The sequence below is a fragment of the Mya arenaria genome, chromosome 6 (assembly GCF_026914265.1).
Source record: "Mya arenaria isolate MELC-2E11 chromosome 6, ASM2691426v1".
Taxonomy (NCBI): Eukaryota; Metazoa; Mollusca; class Bivalvia; order Myida; family Myidae; genus Mya; species Mya arenaria.
In genome coordinates this window covers 2,437,719-2,453,957 of record NC_069127.1, presented here as the reverse complement: position 1 = coordinate 2,453,957, position 16,239 = coordinate 2,437,719, and the positions used below count along the sequence as shown (strand labels likewise).

At 34.6% G+C, this 16,239-nt stretch overlaps 1 protein-coding gene across 4 annotated transcripts in view; it reads left to right on the top strand.

The window, feature by feature from the left end:
• The window catches only part of LOC128238461 (SAM and SH3 domain-containing protein 1-like), a 38,051-nt gene that overhangs the window by 3,756 nt on the left and 18,056 nt on the right, over positions 1-16,239 (top strand). For 2 of the 4 annotated variants that reach the window (XM_052954402.1, XM_052954400.1), the window contains exons 2-9: positions 2,306-2,449; positions 4,498-4,602; positions 6,327-6,379; positions 9,405-9,451; positions 10,140-10,175; positions 12,071-12,181; positions 14,625-14,728; positions 15,739-15,759. In XM_052954402.1, coding sequence (XP_052810362.1) covers positions 2,306-2,449; positions 4,498-4,602; positions 6,327-6,379; positions 9,405-9,451; positions 10,140-10,175; positions 12,071-12,181; positions 14,625-14,728; positions 15,739-15,759 — 621 coding nt within the window. The remainder of the gene's footprint in view (positions 1-2,305; positions 2,450-4,497; positions 4,603-6,326; positions 6,380-9,404; positions 9,452-10,139; positions 10,176-12,070; positions 12,182-14,624; positions 14,729-15,738; positions 15,760-16,239) is intronic. The other 2 variants (XM_052954403.1, XM_052954401.1) reach the window with 2 other exon arrangements.

Sequence of the window (16,239 nt, the reverse complement as noted above, 5' to 3'; positions counted from 1 at the left end):
CCATGCTTGTTAGTGTCAGATCAATATCGGAGGAACTGGTTGATTGTTTTTCTATGAGGAATTTCTGATCAATAGTCTTAATGCTGTTTCTCTGCAGAAATAACTGTCTTTAAATCAAGTTTTCGTCTGAAATTGAAGAGTCAAGGTGGAAAACAACTTTGCAATTTTCGTCTTAACTCAGGGTATGATAAATTGTTCCTATCATACTTTATTGCACTTCGTAAGTGCAGTGCTTGTATTTTAATGTAATGAAATGTTTGGTTTCTTAACAATTCTAAATGCCAAGGCCATGTCAGGAATGAATAAATGGTGTACGGAGGACAAGACAAAGATATTAAATGATAGAATAATCTACAACAAACCAAGTTGAAATGAATGGAAAGTTGAGAAGGAAATTTTAGAAACTGTCAAAGCTGTAAACTGACAATTCTTCATTGTACAAGGTCAAGGTCAGTCCAACTGCCTTCATTCTGGGTTACCAAGTACACAAGTACCAACACAGTGTGTGATAAAAGATAACTTTTCTTTTACTACACCATTTTAAATCAAACAAAGGGCAGACTATATTTGCCACTTAAAAAATCCAGCCTTTGTTTTATTACCTGAGTTTGATAAGGTGATTAGTTTCATCAAACACTTCGAAAAAACCTGTTTCCAAAATAATGTTTTGACAGTGCTCTGTCAGACAGCCGTATTGTGAAAAGGTTTGTCAAAGTGTTTTAAGAAAGTAAACTCTCAATCAAATTCTGGTTAATTAAAGACCTAAGACGGGGCTCCGTAGGCGTTGTAGTCACTGCGCTATGATTCATTCAAACTGGTGAAAAAAAAGTGAAGTTATCTGTGTTTAAAGTCTTCATAGGAAGCAAAATATTGCCTTCCAACGTAGCGTTTATGATGCAATTTATCACATGGTATACACACACTGCAACAGGACAGTCTGAATGTTATTCAGGTCAAGCATGTTTAAGTCAGTTAAATGGAACATAATGATATAAAATATGCAAGTTAAATATTTATTGGTATTATTCATTTATTTATATATAATGAACATTACAAATTTCTGCTGAATTTATGCCATCTTCCTTGATTTAATCAAATGGTTTAGAGATAAGTACTAGAGAAGAGCTCTTGAGAATGGCAGTATTCTTCTGTAAGATAGTTATCAGCATCATTATTTTGGTATGAAGAGTTTAAAACCATCTGTTTGATGTTCACAGCTAAACATGATTTTATCCCAAAATTTATAGTGTGTTTTATTATCATTTGGATATATGATTTTGTAATAAAGATATATAAGTAGAATATGTGCTTAACCGACCAAACCATTGTGACTTGTGATGCAATAAAAACTTTGAGGTGTTTTTTTTTTTTTTTTTGTCAACCAGAAAGTATATTAATAATAAAATCAGATGATCTCAACAATAATCAAAATGTTTACTCAAAACTTTCAGGTATGCTCATTTACCAATACTATTTTACTAAACATATGGGATATATTATTTTATCACATGATTATAGGAGAACTTTGTGTTTGTCACATCATGCTTCATCCTATCAAATTCCATAATGTGTTGTATATAGCTCTCCAAATATTGCACCTACACTCATGAAACTTCACAGATCTGTTGTTCAAAATGAGACGACCATGTTGTGCAATTGTCATTTCTGTCACATTTCACTTTGGCTAACAAGAGTTATTGCCCTTGACAAAGTAAATAATGGTTTTGTAAATCTTGTGTCGCATGTAGCACAAAAAGTATTGCACCTACATGTACACTCATGAAGCTTCATAAGAATGTTGGTTAGAATGGCAATGGGCTGCTGTGCACCTGCTCTTTCTTTCACATTTCACTTGTCCATTCCATGACTCAACATATTTAAGCATTCCTGTGTCTTAATGGTGACTAAATCTGGGAGTATTTATCATGACCCTAAAAGCTCTAGTTGGATAATGAATGTGAAATGCTTTTATAAAATTCAATTCTTATTCAAGTATATATAGATGTATACTTTCATTCAAATGATATTATATATTGATACAGTCTCATGTCTATTATGAACTTAAATTTTATATGTAATAATTAAGAATGTTGTATTTAGGTGTTATATTGTTCAGAGGGCAGATGAGGCACTTCTCGCACTGGTATTTATGTTCCAATGTGATTGATAGATCTATCTATCTAAACTTGATAAAAAAAACAAATGTATTTTAAGCTGTAAAGTGACTATGAAGAATGTATCATACGATGTTCTGTAAATACTGTGTTCTACAATATTAATCATAACCATTTTTGTTGTTTTACAGAACCTTGCCCCTTGCTGGAGCAGCCTGACAGCACTGGCCATTAAGTATGCAAGGGATCTTTGTACGCACGTGGAAGCTGTGCTGGACCGCCTCGAGGACGTCCGCTGGTGGCTCGTCTCCCAGGATACAGCCTCTGTGTATTCGGTTAGTACATTTAACAGTAGGCAATGAGACCCAGGAGTGAAATTAGCTTTTTCTAAGCTTGCCATTAGAGTAAATTGCCAAAGAATATTGTCAGTTTCATGAGGATGCAGGATAATAACTTGATATTTTTCATATATAAAAATAACAACTAAACTTTTCAATTTTAAGTGAGTAATGCAAAGAGAATGTGGAAAATTTGAAAATCACATTTATAAAGTAGATTAGAAAACGTATGAGAATTCTTTTTCTTTGAGAATTCCTTACTCAAACATTGTTATCTGACACCAAAGTATTTTTTGTATTGAACGATAATGGAGATCATTACATATTGATAACCCTTTAGTCTGATGGTACTGTCGACACTTACATTTGATTGAATCAAAGATTGCTTATCCCTGTAATTGATACAAATGACAGAACGAACATTTAAGTCATTGAAACCATGTTTTTGAAATTGAGTACAATTATATTTTTAATTGATTTACATTATGTTTTATAAAGAGGTTCTCTGTAACATAATATGTCAATTTTCATGTGGCCGAAATATGTAATATTTGTAATACTCGCCTTAAAAATAGTGCCAGAAATGTGTGCAGATATGATGACTTCCCAACATTTACAGTGCACATACAGTAAATGGTCAGGTGGTCAGGGGCAGAATGTGTAGTGCACCTTGGGTATTTAGTCATGGTCAGTGGGCGGAGTGTTCAGTGCAACTACTTTATTTGGTCAATTGTTGGGGGGAGGGGGGGGGGGCAGAATGTGCACTTCACACCAATGCGTATAGTGTAAATTCGTCAGGGAAAGGATCACCACTGTAAACCATCTTGATGCCTGGTGCCCCTGTGCCTGATGGATGGAGACTCACACAGGATCTGGTTCTCCATGGCCCATTATAACCCCAGCACTAATGTGTTTCTTTGTTAAAAGTCCCCCAGCTTGAATACTGAACAAATTACCTCATTTGTCATTTGATTTACCAAACATGGTTGACCTTCTAGGGCTTAATTCAAGCTGTCACCATTTTAGGCCCCATGGGTACATTAAGGTGGGTATTAGTGTCTTAAGTTCTCAACTCTTGTTGATGTTGATGCTGAAACCAAGATATTCGCTGTAACTCCATTGTATTTTAGACTGTTAAAGCATTATATGTTAGGTGTAAACTAATCCAGTGGGAAATTGGATTTTTACAACCCTTTTTGACCTCATGACCTTAAATGTTACTGTGCAACTGTTTTCGAATTCGAACATAGACAACAAGTTTTTTCTTTGGGGATTTTGCCTAATATCTTTCAGCAAAAAATGCTCAGGATGTTTTTAGTGACATATCACATAAGGATTTTCTGTTTCAAGTTTTTCTCTCTTGTCAGTTCTCATAATTATTCTGCAGACTAGTGGTACTTCAGTAAATTATGAATACAAAACATTTGCTGTGCGCTAATGTATAGGTTAATTAATATAAAGATTGGAAAACATAGTTTCTCAGACTAAGTAACTTTGTATTTGCATTAAATTTACCATAGTATAGAGACCTCAAAATCTACCGGTAGTTTAATAGTTTCAATTTTAATGTTACATGAGATCTCTTTTATTGTTCAGTTGTGTGTGAAGGGGCAATTTCATAATCTAATTTTATCCCATGTTAATTTAAAATTGTAATGGGTGGGAAATATTTAATTAATTTCCACTTTTATGAGTCCATTTATTGTAACAGAATTGTAACCCTATAACACAATCCTGAATTAAACATTTGCACTAGTTTTAAGGAATTTTTAAATACATCACAATTGGGGTAGAAATAAGCAGAAGCACACAAGCCCTGCACTGCTGCTGATAAAACCATGATTGTTTGGCTTGGCAAATTGGGATTGTGCAATTCATCATAGCTGGTCTTGTTATATTTAATAAAAAAAGTTGTGTACATTGTAAACTCTTGAGCTACATGTAAGCTTGTTGATTTGAGGACTGCACAAACAATGACAGCCTACATCTTTTTGAAACTCATCAGAACTCTCATGTAAATGTCAGATTGTTTCTCCTCATTTCAGCCTGCGTCGATGACGTCGTCAGGGGTTGAGGATCCCTACTACATGTCTTCGCTGTATGCGGGATCCCCACGTGGTGGACCGCCTCCCATTCCTTCTGTCCCACCAGTATGTCTCGGACATTTCCATTATAATCTTGCCTCTTCTGAAACATTTAACAATGTAATAGTTAGAAGTTTTTTGGTTTTCTGACCGATTAAGTCAGCTGGCTGGGCACAACCAAAATCCGACTTATCTTTTAAGAAGACCTGCAATATGTGTTTAAACTATATCAATGTTCAGCAGGAAATGCTCCACTGAAGCCTTTATCTAATAGGCACTGTGCATGCGGGAGCTTCTACATAACTCATTTATTAAAACCAATTAATTACAAAATGGAAATCTGGCCGTTGCTTTTTTTATACTTAATGGAAATTCAGCAGTTGTTATCTTCTCAACAGATTTTTTTGGTTGTCAGAGCTCTTCTAAATGTTTGAATGTGAATCTGTATCCGACTTTCTCACTGGCAGGATCATGAGCGTGAACACTGAACATAAAATTCTAATTAAATGTTGTATTAAACATGCACTCTTACCTCCAAATAAGCAGTACCACACTTAATGCATTTGTTTTCATTTATCAAAATGGATGAATAAGTTTCCAAAACAATGGTTCTTATAAAGGATACTATGTTTAATTTGAATGAAAGGTGCAGAATAAAACGGTAAACCTTAGGAGATGAAAGTTGATTACTGTAAATCTTTTTGGACCCACCAGTCATTTAATAATTGTGTGTTTTCAGCTATTTAATACACGGTTACAAAACATTCTTGATATCAGTAATTAATGTTTTCCATAAATGCATTATTATGCCCCCTTTTGAAAAAAGTGGGGTATATTGTTTTGCACATGTCGGTCGGTCGGTCGGTCGGTCGGTCGGTCTGTCTGTCTGTCGGTCGGTCGGAATACCAAATGGTTTCCGATCAATAACTTGAGAACGCTTTGACCGAGGGACCTCATACTTGGTATGTGTATTGGTCATCACCAGCAGATGAACCCTATTGATTTTGAGGTCAGTGGGTCAAAGGTCAAGGTCAGTGTGACCTTTACATGAAAAACGGTTTCCGATCAATAACTTGAGAACGCTTTGACCCAGGAACCTCATACTTGGTAGGTGTATTGGTCATGACCAGCAGATGAACCCTATTGATTTTGAGGTCAGTGGGTCAAAGGTCAAGGTCAGTGTGACCTTAACATGAAAAACGGTTTCCGATCAATAACTTGAGAACGCTTTGACCCAGGGACCTCATACTAGGTAGGCTTATTGGTCATGACCAGCAGATGAACCCTATTGATTTTGAGGTCAGTGGGTCAAAGGTCAAGGTCAGTGTGACTGTAAGCTGAAAAAAGGTTTTCTGATTGTCCATATTTTATTTGTTTTCTGATTGTCCATATTTTATTTAAGTGTCCAAATCCTACTAACAATTTGGCTCCCAAGGGGGCATAAATGTTTCACTAACATCTCTTGTTTAGTAAGTAGTTAAAGGTTTATCACTCAAAATTTATGTTTGTTCTACATTTTTATGTATGGATTTTAAATAAGAGTATCACTTTAACAAAATGAATGTTAATGGTGGCATTTATAGCTTGTATTACTGGATTTTTGTGTTTTAGTAACATGTATAGTCACGTAAAAATTTGATCCCTTAACAGTTAAGGCGAATGGAAAGAGTAGTATGGAAAAAAAAAGAATTTTATATTTAAATATACATTGTCCTTTAGAAAATAAATGTGGACCGATAATAAATATAAGGTTATGTTGTATAATTATGTTTTTACTATTTGTGTTCCAGCCCGAGGTCAGTCACATGGATGGGTATGGTCAGCTGCACAGCATACAGACCAGGTAACATCATTATTACATTCCTGTTTAAGGTAATAAACCTTTGTGAGAATTGATAACAAGTTAAAATTATGAGGTATGCTTTAAAGGGACAATACACCAGATTGGCACCAAAAAAAGTTTTTTTCTGTAACGAATCTCAGGACAATTATTTAATAAAATGTTTTACTCTCTGATATGTATATCATAGTTGTAAAAAAAATACCAAAATGTAAAAAAAAAATCAAGTCGGAAACTGGGTTTGAACCGGTGTCGCCAAAATTGCAGTCCAGTGTTGTATCCACTGTGCTACGTAGGCTTACCCTAAATATTTAAGCTGTATACCTAACTTGGTAACATCATGTGATACGTAACATCGACTAGCCAATCAGGCATAAGAATGAATTCTTCAGGGTATACATACCTAGTAATCTTTTTTAATGGAAAAATACGAAAAAACTGTGAAAAATAAATTAATTGTAAACTATGTGGTGGTACTTCAGTTCGTTAGTTTCAATGCATTGTACACATCGATACCAAGTTAATGTCAGTTTTCGACAGGTTTTCGGTGTATAGCCCCTTTGATATGGTTTATATAGCAGGGAGCACACTGAATGAAGGGTACTGGGTGCAATTGTTTTTAAAGGTGTGTTTATTTTTTTGTCATTAACATATTTTATCATTTGCTGACATTAAATACTTACTAGTTTATTTCCTTACACTCACAGAAAACTGAGACTAAAGATAAATTTTAGATTTTCTAGTATGTTGAAATGTTGAAATTTTCCCCTGAAACCAGTCCAAGATAGTGATCATATGTACAGTCTAAGCCTGTAGGTTTTTATGATAGAAATCATAAAGACATGGGCTTAACACATGGCGGGGAATGCATTTTGTGGCCAGACACTTGTCTGAGATGTTCTATAGGAAACCATTTGGGACATAAGGTCCAAACAGTGGATACAGTACTGTAGTTTTGATGGGCTAATGTAATGTCTTGTGGGACTGCTGCCAAAGTTGATTTCCATACAAGGTTGATTGATCCATCCAAATTCATTTATGCAAGAAATAAAGAAAGGAGTGTAGAAAAGGTTTGATTTATATTGAATATGATCAAAATGGCATTATTACTGGAAGCGATAATAATTAATACAGTCCGTATATTATTTTTATATATATATATAACAAGTAATAATGCCATTTTGATCATATTTAATATGAATCAAACCTTTTTCTATCTCGTTTGTTCTTGGTTAAGAAATTTCAGTATTCAAAATGATAAAAACAGTCGGACATGTTTTCATTTCTTAAGTTTAGAGTGACTTCAGTGCAAATGAAACACTCAGCCAGTCTGCTTATTGTAGCTTTCACAATCTGTCTGTTGTTGCGTTTTCTTCTACCAAATTACAATTTATCAGGTACAAAAACATAGGCTGCTGCATGTTATACAGATTATATGGCAGTTTTCATGATAGCATGGCAGGAACAAGTGTTTTTTACTTGATACATTAGGCAGTTGAATACAAAAGATGGGAGGATGCACTGAGGATAGAAATACAAGATTCTGGCTTTTATACCATCAATGTGAGGTTTAATGGATGTGTGGGTTGCATGATGGAAGCAATATTGTAGGGAATGTTGGATAGTCCCCAGACACTGGAGGCGTGGAGGGTCAAATGCCCAGTCATAAAAAAACCTAATCGATGGTGGTTTAAGAGAAAAACAGAGCTATCAAGTTCATGAAATGTATATTTGTGGCATCTCAACATTACTGCAACAGACTGTATATGTCTGAAAATAGCTCTTTGAGCCTCTTTGAGATAATGTTTCTTGTTAACACACACCTGACTAAAAATAAAGATTCTTGTATCTTCTAAACCAGTGACATTTAAAACTTTTGGCAAATATGTGTAATATTAGTGTTCTTGATGAAATAGACATAATGTAATGTAAAACGATTCAGGAAAAACAAAACATTTTTCAGTTTGTTTACTCATTTGGATGTCATAGAATATTTGATAAAACATCACATTAGTCTAAAGCATTACTGACAAGTTTGACTACATTTCAAGGAAATGCAGAAATCCTGGGTCAACCTCCTAAAGATTTCCCCATTTTCTCATACATCATAATACCTAACAGTACATGGAAATATCATGTGATATATGGCACAACTGTTTAACCTGTTAACATCCCCACAACATTTTCTGGCTTTGACTGACACATGGGCCTGGATGGCTTGTTTATTTTTCTGAACTCTGAGATAACTCAAATATTTGTACATGTGCTAATGGCCGAAAGGTTGGGATTAATCAATGTATATTTTTGTTGTCCATGATTAGCAGGCTTGGATTGGTGGTGTGCTTCCAATAAACACATTACCTGTCCACTGTAGAAGTCATGTGTTTGCCAAGTACCGTTGGTCAGAGGCTTGATGGGGCTCGTCTCGGAAACAACTTCATGTCCGTCTGAACTGTCTTGGATGTAAACTGCATATGACATACACACTTTGCAATGGAAAGAAAAGTTCACATCATTTGGTGTACTACAATTTTTTCCCTTTTTAATTAAAAATCACATGGAAAGCCAATGCAGTAAAATGATCACTGTTCAATTGCAAACAGAGGAAAACAGAACATCCTGGCAAACCTAATATTGAAAACACTGCAAAACACTACAGAACTAGTAGGTTATATAAAATGTATGAGTATTAAATTGGATGCAGACTCCAGAGATCCCTAGAGTGGGGAGAGGTTGCAGACAATTTATGGGTGAACCCCCTGGCAGTGAAATATTATGTCTCCAATATATCGGTCTTGTGGTGTTATGAGGAGACTCCTGAGATTACTGAACGTTGGTGTTCTTAATTAGGAATGAAGCTGTTTCAGTGTGAATGTCTTGGGTTGTATATAAAAATAATAATTTTTTCTATGGAAAGATTGTTTTATCACAGCGTTTTTTTTTTCAAAGAAAATTAGACTAAAATTTAACTGTCATGTAAGACCACATTAAAAGGCCCGGTTGTTACGTACAATGTTATATGTTTCAGGTACTCCGACGCCCAAGGTCATGCCAACTATGTCACCTTGGATACTGGTATGTTCCTAGTTCATCAAACAAACTCTCAAGGACACACTATAATACATTTTTTATAGCAATGGACAACAGTTATTTTAAAGAATGCTTCGTCACAGAATGTCTGTCAGATTTCATTTCTATTACAATTACATTTTCTGCATCTTATAGCGAATGTTAGAACTAAAAAAATGTATATTAGTGTGTACTTAAGTGTCATGCATTGTGTCTGATGTAGTCACTACTTGTATTATTTTAGTTTTCTATATGATTTAAAATTAGTTACATTTTGTATTAAAGGGCACCGTTATTATTTCTTAGAATACTTAAAATAAAGCAAAAAATGACCTCTTCCTCTGTTATGGCTATCCAGATAAATTTGGTTCTTTCTGGATGCATGGAAAAAATTAGATCTTAATGTTCAAAAGAAATAAATTGTTTGACAGAATAGAAGGATTGTTTTCTGCTGTGAGACCTTTAAAGGGCATAAATTGTACATTGCACTGGCTGCAATTTTCAATTCGTAGGTGAAAAAAATGTCTATTCTTTGATGAAAAAAATGTCATGAGACATCATGACAAAATGTCATCATTCTATTGCATACTTTTTCCTACTTTTGGATATTACTTGATTGTTAAAGAGTTCAATTTTCGCCCTTTACCAGCTATAAACTGTCATGTTAGTAATGTTATTGTCCTATTTTATCTAGGCATGTGTTGTGTATTCCCAAAGAAAAAGGTTAAAGGTAACTAAACTTTCCTGAACTTTCCATGTTACAGCATTAACAAGTTGCTTGCTAATACCTAGCAATATAAATAATGTCATTTTCACAATCATGATGTACTGAGATCAAAATGATACAGATTGTAATAAATATCTCCATTTTAAACCCAAGTCTCTGCCAATGGAATCATCCGAAGATTCAGATTTAATAAAGAAATGCTCTGACAAAAGCAACCACCATATTTCCTAATTAAGTAATTAATTGAATTTATAAAGTGGGCTGTTTAGCAGCTCCATGCACATTTTTTTCCTGGCTAGGAAAGAGACATTCCTGCCAATACAAAGAAAGCTTCTATTTATTTTAACTTGACTAAGCAAAGCCTGGTTGCCAAAATAATTGATTACAGTAGTTATAAACAATTAAAAATAAACAATAGGTATTTAATTAAGTAGTATTTTACAAAGTTAACCTCTGTTAAATAGTTGATTGTGAAACTGAATCTGCTTCAGAACATCTCAGATAACATTGTGGTTTTCAAGTAACTGTTTTCACTTTCTATGTGGTTTTGTGCACTTCTGAACATGGTTCGTGGTTTACCATAACAACAGTTTATCCTGCCACATGAGAGATATATAACTTGCATGCTTGTTTATTTGTTATCTATGAGAATACAGGGAACACTATAAGTAATCATTCTACAGCTTTGGGTGTAAAATCTTTAAAACATAATAATTTTGACAATTGTTTCCTGTGTTATTAATGACCATGTCTGGAATCTTGAGTTATTGTCATAAAATGTGTACCAGTATGATCTTTTCTTAGAAATGATATATCACGCAGACAAACAGTTATTAATCATATTGATATTATAAGACATTGCTGGTCGGCCACAATTGATTTTGTGTCAGATTGTCGCAGGAAACATTCATTGTAGAAATGTTCACATATATGGGTGTCTATTGCATAGTTTTACAAAACACAAAATGCAAGTGATTCATGTTGTTGTAATTTCTGCCATATTAGGTAAGCATTTTATGCAATATACAGTATCTAAGGCTAGAAAATGTCACAATTCTGTCTCTGTCAACGTCACAATATTTGAAATGTCATGTGTGTTTCCATACATGGATTTGACTAACACTAAACTGTATGCAGTAATATGCTTCAGCTTTTAGTTCAAGCTTTTCCTTTAATATAATAATTTTTTTAACAATTCTGCTGTTTGGAAAGACTTTAAAGAGAACAATGGCACCTTTATATAATAGCTTGGTCCAGTAACATATTTCTGATGTGGTTGTTAAAAATATCAGTCTATATTTAAATATCAGTCGAAATTTCACTGTTTGACATTAAAAATGTTTTCATCATTTTATCGTATATATGATTATGTATGTTCATAGATCATAACATTGTTATTCCTATTAAAGACAATTATCCAAAGCTTACTTGATGTTTAACACTACGGTAATATATCTTAGTACAATTCAGTAACTGTGCATGCAAAGAAAAATAAGTTATGAAATAATTCGAAAATAGCAACATTTAATGATGATTTAAATATAAAAATTGCCAAATGCTACGAAAATGTTATATGTAGTCGTAACCCTCCATATCCTAGATGTAACTGCACCCAAATAAAAAAACACGCTGAAAGTCACTTTAAACTTACTTATTAACCCGAAATTCCACATAAAACCCACATTTTAGTAGAAAACACATGCTTTTTCATGGGTTTAGGCGAATTTTGGTTAAAAGTGCACTGGTTGTGTTCAATAATTGACATAAACAACATTTGTTTTTTGAGCAACCATATAAATTTCTCATCTTGCACTGATGCTTTGTTCTGCTAAGTTACTAGCTTGTATACAACTGTATGTATATTGGCACAATCAGATCAGTAATGCTTGGGATTCCAGGGGAGACAGACGCTGGCGCAGAGAAAAAGAAGACATCAACGCTGGGCCGACTTTTCCGTAACATGGGCTTCAGAAGGTCCAGTAGAAAACACTCGTACAAAAAACATGATGGTGAGCTCAGTTATTTCTTGTTTCCAAAAATCTGCCAAGTATTTTTTTTTCTTTTGTAACATTATTATGTGAACATGGAGTATATCAGCCAAGAATTTGCCTTCTCCTTCCAGTAAAAGTCTTTCAATGTTATAAGCTCATCATTTTTGTGCGTTAAAGGTTTTGTCCTGTAAATTCCCCTAAACTTTGAATGTTTCAAAGTTTTGGAATTGATTTTATGAGAATAAAAAATTTAAGTCATTAAGAAAGTAGTCTGAAACTTCATTTTCTGTGATGTAGTTCACTTAAATTGTTTATTGCCCGTTGGCTACCATTACAATGCACCTGTTGATATTTCCCTAAGATGTTTCAGAAGTCAGACTTTTAATGTTTTTGCCAATATTAGATAAAGTATTGGTTTTGTCTGGGTCAAGACAATATTTTGAATTACAGAGAAAAATATCTAGATTTGTTTTGAAATTCAATTGGAAATGATAGTAGGATGAATGCCATTCTAAATAAGTGGGTGCGTATTTAGAATGGAAAAACTTCTTTCATTATCTTTTCAATCTTGAATGATTCATATAATGTTGATGATTTAAAGTCGACAAAGAATATGGTTTGTATCATCCCCGGAGTCTTAAAGCCTATAAAGAAACCAATAGCTATCAATTTCCTGTTAAATTACTGCTTACTGTTTGGGAATTGAAATATAATCATGGGTTATATTGTTACATGAAATCTGCCATATTGTCACCTATTGTTAAGACTAAACTTTTAATGACATCCCAGGACAGTAGCTGCCGTATAACCTGTATTTTACTCCTCATATTGTAGAATTTCGGGTAATGAAGGGTTCTGTAGGGCAAACATCACATTGAAATAAACAGTTGAAATAAACATCACATTGAAATAAACAGTTGAAATAAACATCACATTGAAATAAACAGTTGAAATAAACATCACGTTGAAATAAACATGAAATTAAAATAAACATCACATTGAAATAAGCATCACATTAAAATAAACATTATGTTTTAACGTGATGAACAGAAGTTCATGAGATTGTCTACCAACATAGTTACTCTCTGTGAAGAAATTCTGATTAAAACACCGGAAAACACAATAAACATACATATAGCTACAGATTTACCATGGCTTGCTGGTGCTCATGGTCATGGGCTGAGTAACAACAACGTACCGGGTATTGTGCTTATACTCATGCAGGTCCACAACATCTATGTACAGTCAAACCTGTATTAAGTGGCCACCCTTGGGAAATGATCAAAGTGGCTGCTTAAGACAGGTGGCCACTAAATCCAGGTTTGACATTTCCGCCACTTTAGCTTTATTCAGAGGTGGAGTATGTATCTTAACCACCACCTCATACCACAATCAATTACATCTATATCAATATTATTGAAGAAGGTTGAATACAAATACATTTGTATAGATAAAATAACTTTATTTCAAATTTATAAATAAAAAACATTAGATAAATGTTGATACAATGCATAAACAAAACACACCACATATCAGTCTACACATTTACACAACTACATGTGCATACATATTTCCTGTAATTTTCCTCTGTCTTTTTGCGTTTAGATTTCCATTGCTTTCATATTCCTCCACAATTTAACGCTTATGCTTTAGTAAGAAATTGATTTGAGTCCGTCCACAGTAAAATTCCTTGGCAACACTTCTTGCACTTTTGCCATTTTCTAATAACTTTATACGCTCAACACGTTCTTTTAGGGTCAAACACTTTCGATTAGTCTTTTTTCCAGCCATAATCAAAGTTGAAAAAATATCAAGAACAATGCATTGTAAATATCCGTTCGTAGAAATATAAATCCGTGCACTTTGAAAAATAATATTGAAGTGAATAAAAATCATAACTCGTTTCACCCCGTTGAATGACATTATGCAAACTGTGAATTCATAATAACCGGAGTTTTTGTCGGTATTTAATAATAAACTTCTTAATTATTTACTTATCGTATTAATTGTTTCTTTAATTGTGTCAATTCTGATCAAATCATTTGCCGATGTGTAATAAACATGAATTTTCTATGAGTATGCACGCATGACAACCTTGTGATGCAATATTCATTTTCATTGGATGACGGAGATACCCGAGGTCGTTTTCTGTAAACTTCTATACGCAATTAAAGCTGTGAATTGGAAAAATTTATAAGCGGAAGTGTCAGTGACAAGGGATAAGTGGCCGCTAATAAGTGATTATATGGCTTCATGGGGACAAAAATTAGTGGCCGTGGCCGCGTTAGACAGTTGGCTGCTTAATGCACGTACATTATACAGTAAAAACATATGGGGGGAATTGGGAGTGGCCCGTTAAGGCAGGTGGCCATTTAAAGCAGGTGACCATTCAACCAGGTTTGACTGTATGTTGTTATGACTTTACCAATGTAAGTAATTCTAATGTTGCGATGTATTACAGGTGATTTGTTAGCGCACGAGATCACTATGGGCGACAATGACCGTATAGCGCTGATGCAGATGGTGAAGGAGGGGAGAATCTCTACAGACACTGCCCTACAAGTGGTGAGATCATTTAACAGTAGGGCAGGGGCTTTTGAAAATAAAAAATGATGCAATGAGATCAAATAGATGTTCAAATTGAAATAGATTCCATGTACCATCAACTGCGACAATATTTTGTGCAAACCGGTGCTGTAGCTTAGTCGTTTAGTGTGGCTGGAGCAATATTGTTAGCCTCTTTCATCCTGGTGAGTTAGTTAGGAATACAACGTTAGTTGGGCCAAATTACGCTGTGTACCTGAATTTTTGTTGGTAGAAAAAATACAATGCAAACTGCTTGTGTTTCCAAATCCATATTTGAGAGTTATGCTTGTCATAAAACAATCAGTAATGTTTTCACAGGTGTTTGGGTATTCCAAGTTTGTTTTCATAGCAATTCAATTTCAATTAGTTGTATTTTTTTCTGACTACTTCAAAGTAAAATGCAGAACTGTTTAGAAGTCATTACTTGTTTCAACAGGAATGCAGTGGGCAATACATCATGATAATATAACTGTCATATTCCCCTCCTACCTGTTATTATCTGTCTGCCTTTTTCATATGCATGGTGTTTGCTCCTATAGCTTTTCCAGACTTCCGAATTGGAACTCCAGCCTAACGCCTATCAGTCATATCTGGAACACAGTTTTCTGTGCTGATACCACGTTATTGCCCTGACTTTCTGTGGGTCACAAGATCATTAACTCTCAATTATGTATACTCAAAAAAGTGTTTAAACAATTATGTTGGCTGTATTTCAGTATCATAACTGCCTGTTAGATATGAATTTTACTGGAGCTGTTATTTTGATGGACCTGTTCAGTCAATTAACTGGAAATTTACATGTCTTCTTCACATTTATTTCTGTGATAATGAGTTTCCCATATTTTGTTTATAAGAATTTACCTGAATCTTGAATGTTTGTATAGAAAAGTTTGTCCTGAGTTATTTTTTCCATTTGAGCAGTTTCTATTGCTCATGTATGTTTAAGTTGTAAGTACATTAAAAACAAACTATATAAGTAATAATTTCAGCACCCTGACCCACTTCCCAAGGTATTATTAAAATAATGCACCAGTCAATGGTAACCACAACCCCCCCTGGGGGTATACCGGGTATACCGGGGATAGCCAGGGAAATGGGCCGTGTTTTTACCTTTAAGGAGGCCCTGCAGTGCCGGGTGAATGCGGTGGTTGTGTCTGAAATTTGCACTAAAAAATAGAGGGGAATGGGCCTTACCTAGGGTCCCGTGGGTGCGGGGGCATTTAGCGGGTATTTTACCAGCAGTTTGTCCCTGCAGGCCGGGGATTTAACCCGGGCTTGGCCGGACAAAAGTCAAAGTCCCTGCTATTCCCTGCACCTGGGGGGGGGGGTACAATTGACTGGTGCATAGTACACAAGGGTGAAAAGCAAGTTGTATTATATTAATCACAAGGGTGATGGGTGCAGGAAATATTTTGTACCGTACTGCCAAGGATAGCGTTCTAGAAGTAAGCATGTTTTTAAGTGAATCTCAGTTTAATTTATCCGCTTGC